The sequence below is a fragment of the Cyprinodon variegatus genome, unplaced genomic scaffold (assembly GCF_000732505.1).
Source record: "Cyprinodon variegatus isolate N-32 unplaced genomic scaffold, C_variegatus-1.0 Scaffold95, whole genome shotgun sequence".
Taxonomy (NCBI): domain Eukaryota; kingdom Metazoa; phylum Chordata; class Actinopteri; order Cyprinodontiformes; family Cyprinodontidae; genus Cyprinodon; species Cyprinodon variegatus.
Window position 1 is genome coordinate 1,270,346 of NW_015150548.1, and position 8,635 is coordinate 1,278,980.

General features: G+C 38.0%; 1 protein-coding gene across 1 annotated transcript in view; it reads left to right on the top strand.

The window, feature by feature from the left end:
* LOC107084231 (receptor tyrosine-protein kinase erbB-4-like) overlaps positions 1–8,635 on the top strand; it is a 367,984-nt gene that overhangs the window by 176,686 nt on the left and 182,663 nt on the right. The window contains exon 4 of the mRNA XM_015373962.1: positions 7,442–7,628. Within this exon, the coding sequence (XP_015229448.1) occupies positions 7,442–7,628 (187 nt within the window). The remainder of the gene's footprint in view (positions 1–7,441; positions 7,629–8,635) is intronic.

The following is an 8,635-nucleotide window of genomic DNA, read 5'->3' on the forward strand; positions in this document are numbered from 1 at the left end:
CTGTTGACGCTGATGTTAGCATCGTGAACGCCTGTGCTTCCCTAACATGAGTTAAACTGAGATTGTTTTTAAACTTGAATCTCCCCCTAGACGGGTCAACGCTTTAGAGTTCTGGTTGTCAAGAAACAGGTTACAAAGGTTCCCGCTTGGGAAAAGAAGGCCTTAACTTTTTTAAACACATCAAATTAATATCATTAATTCATGAAATTCAATATATTGTGTGAAAATGTTGAGAAATGTTATAACTTGCATGTTAAAATTATTACAAGCAAACTGTTATGACTTTATAACACTAGAAACTACTTTTTTTAAATATTAGCATTGTAACATAATTTATTTGTTTTGGTATAAATCGTTGTCATTTTTAAATACTCCTTATCAACAGTTCAGTTATGGCGTCCTTATTTGAGATGAGCCATTTAAACTAATAACTAGACTGTATTTTACTACAGCATATAATAACAAAGTTGGTTGAACTCGGGGAATAATAATAACATTCTTTGTTTCATTATAGTCAGGCCAGAATAACATATAAAAGTCTAAGTTGAAATATGTTAAAAAATGTATCTTTTAATGCACCTTTATCAAAAAGAATGTATGATGGTGTTTTTCATGCCCCTTGTTTGCACAAATGAATCCTGATACATGTTCTTGTATGTTTATTGAGAGGACACACTTGTAAAAGCTCCAGCTCCCATGTGTATCTTGTTAAATTTGAGCACCTCTCCCAAAGGGTCGTGGTGAGCACCATTAAGTATTAACCCCTCCAGTTTTTAAGTTTGTGCCTCGGAAACAGAGCCGTGTTGATGTGGCGGGAAGGGAAAACGCAGGTGCTTGTGTTTACTTCCCCCTGGACTTCCCTCCTCCTTGTCTTACAGAGGAATGCAGATAAATATTGATCAAGTGAGCTTTCAGAGAAAAAAAGATAAAATACAGGAACGAGAGGAAATTAAATCGTGTCAGAGTGAAAAGAACGAGGAAAGGCAGGGTAATCCTTTAATTTAATTAGGTAAATTACAACAAAATATCCTTTCAAAATCGGTTTTTCTCTTCTCGCCTGCCTTCCTCTTCCCTCGCCGCTCCTGCTGGAAGGCTTTTCTGCAGTTGCTAAGTAACAGAGATTTTTTTTTTCTTTCTTTGGATTGTTGCCAGCGCGTCCCGGAGGCTGGAAGGGACAAGGGGGCAACAGTGGATGCACTGTGGCGTCTGCCAGCAGCCGAGTACGGGCCTACAGCTGGGTCGAGTTGCGGATCAGTCATATCGCCTCCTCCGCACGCACCTGGGGGGTTGGGGTGCGGGGTTGGGGGGGGTCATGGTTCAGTCGATGATCGCAAAGCTCACCGGGCCTGTGCAGTAAACATCAGGTCACGGAAGGGTCGGAGTGATAAAACAGCAAGACTTTCGACCAATGAAGGCACATCAAGAAGCCCCTCCAGAGGGAACAAAAATACCTTTTCCATTTATTTTTGGAGGTTGACTCACAAGCTGGCACAAGTTGCAAAAAGTTCTGTAAACAATTTGAAATCTAAAACAAAAAAAACATACATGAGAGAGAATGATTTTACCAAGAGGTTTATGACAGCCCCCACAATGGAAATCATTTTACCAATAAGTATGCTAATCAAAGGCTCCCCCGAAATGGATTCTACTGCTCTTTTATTATGTTCTCTTTCTCTTTCCCAATGATTGACACATAGTAATCTTACTAATAAGCACTTCCGCTGAATGTTTTCTTCCTATTGTGTTTGGGTTTCAATAGGCCAACTTGGCAGGTGTGCGCTGGTGTTTGCTTGGCACTCACCATGGAAGCTAATCTCAGTTACCTGCTATTATCCTGGAATACAGGCACCCTGAATGCTGTCAGTTTCCAGTAATGTACCCCAGAGGTTAGCAGCCAATCAAACCTTGCATTACTCATTCACTCCTTCTCTCCCAACCAATCATCCACATCATTACTTGCCTGTCTCTGGACATTAAGAGGAGTCTTTAGGACCTTTTCTACCCCCCACCTCCCTACTCTGTCACAGGATGTTTGAAATTCACCTAAAATGGAACTTGAATTGTCATTAAGCACTGACTTGACTCTACGATCCCTGGAGAATTTATATATCCACCCATCGCCCAAACCTCAGGCTGCAGAGATGAAATCCCTCAACCTCAGCTCTTTTCTCCAGGTCTTCTGAGTGAGACTTTGGGATGTTCCCAAGATATCTGTTGGATTAAATGTCTCACCTGAGACCTGGAATTGCCTTGATACATCCTCCTCGAGAGTCTTGTGAAAAACACTTCCCTGTGAAGGCATTCACAACAGATTTCTACCAGACGATTCAGAGATAACAGCCTAACTCAGAGGTGGGAAATTCCAGTTCACGAGGGCCAGTATCCTGTAACTTGCTGATATGTCCGTGGTCTGATACACCTGAGTTAAGTAATCAGATGATTACTTATGTGGACCCTGGAAAATGTATATTTATGGTGAAGAAATAATGTAGCCATTTGATTCAGCTGTATTGGGAAAAGGACAAATATTGTGGATGCAGAATACCAGCCCTTAGGAATTGGAACTGCCAACCCCTTCCTTAAGTGGAGTTTTCTAGGCCAAAGTTACCTCTACTATTTTGATCGACTTTGATTAATTGTTTGAAATTCTGTGATTACTACACAGAAGTACTAAATAAAGATGTTTATGTTTATTCCAGTTCTGTGTGTTAAATATCTAGGTGTTCTTATGTGAATGTGGGTCTTTTAGATAAATTTTAGTGATTTTGATCATGTTTCACATTTTATTGTCACATACTGGCGCTGGTCTTGGTCTTGACTTGGTCTTGGACCCTAAAAGTCTTGGTCTTGTCTCGGTCTCAAAACACTCTGGTCTTGGTCTTGTCTTGGTCTCGGGTTAGGTGGTCTTGACCACAATACTGCTACTAGCTAATCTTAAGGGAATAAGAGTATTTTTTTCTATGCTTTTGTTTTTTCAAATCTATTTCTGACATCTAATCATTTTAGTGTGTTCTTAGTTTTTCAAGATACTTTCAAACACAGCGTAGTGTGTAAACCACCTCCTAAAAGAGGTTAGCAGAAATGGAGTCTTTTCAAAGCACTTCAACTGATTCTTATTACTTCTTCCAAAACTTTGCTGGAGGTATAACACCTGAAGTAGCATTACTGGTCCTTCTAACCCCTTCTTAATTTACTCATACCTCCAAGTGGAACTTGGAGGCATGAATCCTTGATTTTCGTACAAACACCTGCCTGGGAAGGTATACAAAAAGGCATCTTTATCTGATATCTAAAGACTCTGATTCTACACAAAGAATTTCTGGTATAGTCTAGTTTCTTACACTTCCTTTAAAAATGAGGAAACCACCTTAAGAGGAGGCTAATTTAAAATCCTTGGACATTTAATCTCCTGAATTGAGATCAACAAGTAAACTGATAACTTATATGACCTTGAAAGGTAGGTAGGACCTTCAATCTATATATGGATGTTAAAAGACTGAGGTATACCAAATTCCTTTTCACTGGGAATTTATTCCCATACTTAAGCTACAGGCAACACTTTAGATCTCCTCATAATGAGGGCTTTTTCAAAGAACGTCTTCCGCCTGAAATTACAAGGTACATGGTCATAACACTCTCCTACTAAACACTGGTTGAGAAACCTCACACAGACCTTGAAATTTGCTTGCAAGGTTGAAATAGTCAATTTCAGCTGTATCTTACACTAGTAGGGTAATCATAGGTGTTAGTTCATGTGCTTGAAGCGATTTTCATCACAGACCAGAAGTTGTTAATGCTGAAGATAAAGATATATATATATATATAAAAGAATATATATATATATATATATATATATATATATATATATATATATATAAAAGAAACAGAATGGAGGAAGTGGTGGCCAAAAAGAGAGGAAAAAGAAAGCACATTGCAGCAGCCTTGTTATTTTTCATACCAGCTATTGCTGCTGCAATGATGTGATCCATTTACCAACTTCTATCTAAGTCTTTAAGAATTTTTCACTCTGCTTTTAGAAGAATTTCAATGCATATTTCTTGGACAGGGAAGCCTGGGTGTTTTCATTGTTGTACATGAATATTTAAAGGCTTTTCGGCTAAATGTCAGAGTTATCTGCACAGTTTACCAATAAGGTTGCTCTTTTTTACATTTTTCCCCATGCATTTATTTAGTTGTGACCCAAGGTTGAATGCTATGACTTTTCTAGAGAATTTAAATAAGAAGATTTAAAAAAAAATTCCAAAATGCTTATTTTGCCCTCAGTCCTTCAAGCTGACTCTGCCTGCGAATTAATTTTCTTCATCAAGTCCAAAATACTGAGATAATCAGCTTCATTTTCATAGCGCCTTCTGAAAGGGTCAACTGCTTGATGATGATGCAGATGGTTGAGGTCTTGAAAGCTATTTGGGCCGGTGACTTCTAGCTGAATTACAGCCAAATCATTTTCTTTCTCTTTTTGCTACACATGAATGAAATAAAAGCCAAATGAGACAAAGACGACCAAAGAAGTCTGATTAAGTCTAATCAAGCTGAGACGGAGGTGACATTTGAATTACTTTGATTTCAATGTCCAAATATTTCATAGGGCTGACATTTTGAAATGCAAATAGCAAACTGCAATGAGAAGAATACTGGGGATTCTCAAAGGCAACGAATAAAGAAGTTGTAGCCTTGACCAAGTTTCTTTTTCTATTTTAGAAAAATATATAATCTTATTTTCGTATTTTGCTTCCAATCAGCCTTTCTTGTATTCTAAAAAGGTCTACTAGTCTAATTCGTCAGGTTTTGTAAAGATCTTTCAAAGCTTTTCATTGACTGCTTATTGAAGCAGTCAGCAATACTTATTAAAGTGTTCTTAGACAGAGCATGATGAATCTGTATTAAGGCTCAGTTATAGTCACTCTACTGGATGTTGACCGCAGAAACCCGAGAGAGGAAAAACAGGTGACAGTACACCACATAACCAGAGGAAAGTAGTGAGAGAAGAAATACTTTCGAACACTAAAAATGCTTGAGTTTTTTTTTATTCATATTATTTCTTACCAATCTATGGAGCCCCTCTGATGACATGGTCAAAAAAAAAAATTTTAATTGTGGCCACGAAGTAGTATTTCGTGCACACGAAATACTACTTCGTGGCCACGCAATAAGATTAACGTGCGCACAAAATACTTATTAATAATATTAATATCATTCCTGGACAACTGGGTAAGCAAATCGAGCGCGCCTTCTCTAAGGTCTAAGGCGCCACGAAGTATTATTTCGTGCGCACGTTAAACTTATTGCGTGGCCACAAAGTAGTATTTCATGCGCACGTTAAACTTATTGCGTGGCCATGAAGTAGTATTTCGTGTGTACGTTATACTTATTGCGTGGCCACGAAGTAGTATTTTGTGCGCACGTTATACTTATTGCGTAGCCACGAAGTAGTATTTCGTGCGCATGTTAAACTTATTGCGTTGCCACGAAGTAGTATTTCGTGCGTACGTTATACTTATTGCGCGGCCACGAAGTAGTATTTCGTGCGCACGTTATACTACTTTGGGCCACAATTAAAAAAAAATTTTGACCATGTCATCAGAGGGGCTCCGTACCAATCTATTTTTTTTTTCTTGGAAAGTTTTAGACTTAGATTAAAACCCTGAGGAGGAAACCACTTTGAATTTGTCTGCAGTTTTCCCTTTCAGCCACACAAAAACGGCTTCATATATCCTTTAAAACAGGGGTCTTCAACATTTTCCACGCTAAGGACCCCCCAACTGATGGCAGCGGGACCCCATAATTATATATATTGTATGAAATTGTGTTATATTAAACTGGTTCTTTTGTCACTCTATTACAAATTGAGTCATGTAACAAAAGTAACTCCTCCCTGGTATTATTAAAGTATTTCTGATTCTGATTCCTGGTTGATGGAACCGGTGTTGTCAATGAAACGGTGCCCAGCTAGAAAGAGCTTCTGTGTGTCGCTGAATGTGTGCATTGATGACTGAAAGACATCTTCTGCTCCATTTATCTTTTTACTACAGTGTGTTGAATTCATGTTAATGTGGATTTAAAGACATTTCAATTAGTGGGAAAAATTGCAGGGGGGAATATAAAAAAAAAAAGTCTAATCAACCAAAACTTTTGCGACCCCCATGTAGTACCTCCGTGGACCCCCTTGGGGTTGCGGACCGCCTGTTTTAGGACCTCCACCTTAAAACAAACAATCCTAAAAACTGGACACTTGTAAACTCTCCTGTTATTAGCCTATGTGTATAAATGAAAAGATGAATAGTAATATCCAGTGTACAAATATTTCTTTGCTGCAACACACATATGCAACCATTGTTTATATGCCTGGCCATATGGTGGAGTTAAAAATGAATTTCATCCGAGAGGTGCTTCTTTTTACATTGTTTTAGAAATGTTTTGCTTATATTTATTTTAATTCATGATCAGATAATTTAATCCATGATTCATTTCAAACAGGAAGTCATAGTTGTTTTGAAGGATTTTGATTGGCTGACAAGTTTTAGTTTTGCAGTACACTGCCCCCTTTGCGTTTAGCATATCTAAGACACTTTGTGGTTTATTTCCCTCTGTTGGTTTGGATGAAAACTTCTTAAAAAAATAATGTCATAGGGGATTTATTCAGTTCTTTTTTTAAAATCCTATGGATGTATGGAGTAGGACGATGTCTGGGCAGATCATTTCTTTCTTGCTGCATGTCGGAAAAAGCTGTTTGATTGGTCAGGATTAGATAAGCGTTGTTAAGTAGGAAAAGCAGAGATGACTTTCTCCTTTTTTTAAGGTGGGGAAATTGAGTGTTCGGAAGATGAGCTTCTTACAAACTATGATCAGCAAATACACTTCTTTTTTTCTTTGTATTGCCATGATGAGAACAAAGATAAATGTATTGCTTCCTGTGCAAATTGGCCTTTAAACTGTACATAATCTGCTTATCTTATTTAAAGGTGTTCCACAAGGATGTGTTTCAACTCCCCTGTTTTTTTTTCTGATGCTGCACATTAATATCCTACTCTCAATATATTGACCTTCTTGTTACTTTGTGCTTTCATCATGCTCATGATGATTATAGTTTTATTGGTTATTAACTGTGTTTTCTCTGTTAATAAGACATCGGTTGTTTAGAAAATAGCTTTAAAAAAATTGAACAGGTTGGCCACGCATTCTTGTAAAGAAGTTCCCATTCGATAGACACCTAAAAGTATTCTTAGCATATGCAATGATTTATATTCCATAAGTTGTAACATTTGAAAACAAAAATCCATTGAAATGATCCTTCTAATTTTAAATTGAAGAAAAAGGATGTGTGGTTTTCTCATTTTTGTTCAGAAAAAAGTACTTATGTTAACCCTACTAAGGATTCATGTTTTTATAATATTACCTCCCTTTCTTTTTCTTCTCCATACAGTCTATAAGAGAAGTGACGGGATATGTGCTGGTTGCACTGAATCAGTTTGAGTATCTGCCGCTGGAGAACTTACGGATCATCCGAGGCACCAAACTATACGAACGTCGCTATGCTCTGGCCATCTTCCTGAACTACAGGCGGGACGGCTTCTACGGCCTGAGGCAGCTGGGTTTACGTAATCTCACAGGTATGGTAGACAATATTTCATAATATTAATATTTTTTTGTGTGTGTGTGCAAGGTTCCTGCACAGAAAAGTCTGGAAAACCATGAAATTAGATTTTTATAGCTTCAAAAGTGTTACATTAAATATTTATCTTCCAGACCTTATTCCCAATTAGATTGTAAATGCTGCCTCCTTCCCTCCTTTCTTTCTTCAAAGTCAAAAGTCAAAAGTCAAAAAGCCTTTATTCTGTGAATCAGTTAAATATACTGAATATGTGCATCTCAAAGCACTTCATAGAGACAATTCCACCAGTCATATTTGTAAAAAGTTTTCTGAGGAAACCCAGCTGATTGCTTCGAGTCATTGACTTTGCAAGATTTTCTCCTCTTTAGTGAACATGTAGTGACACTAGATATTCGCTAGCATTCTGATGTTGACTCTACAGCAACCCCTCACACCAATCAGGCATGCAGTGACAGTGGAGATCAAAACTCCCTTTAAACCAGCCTGAGTGTGAGCTGATGGAGGGTTCAAGGAGACAGAGGCAGACATACAAAAGGAACAAGAAGCACTGATCCATAAATGCTTCCTATGACAAAAAAGGTAACAATAATCTAGATCCATGTATAGAAAAGAAACAGCTGAGATCTGAGCCATTTCCATGAACAGATACAGTTAGTCACAGTCAAAGTTGAGAGAAGCAGGACTCAACACTGAAAAACAGCACCAACTCTATCGGTAATGGGAGGTGTTTATGGCAGCAGCCCGTCTGATAGTTATCTACTGAAGACAAAAAATGACAAAAAACAAATTGAAAATAAGAGGTTAAGCTAACAAATACGGCATAATGGGATAGAATGAAGCAGAATGAGGTAAAGGGTCACTATGTCCTCCAGCAGTCACAGCCTATAGCAGCATAACTATAGCGGTAGTTCGGGATAACCTAAACTACTCTAGCTATAAGCTTTATTTAAAAGAAAAGTTGTAAGCCTAGCCCTAAAAGTAGACAGGGTTTCTGCCTTACAGGGC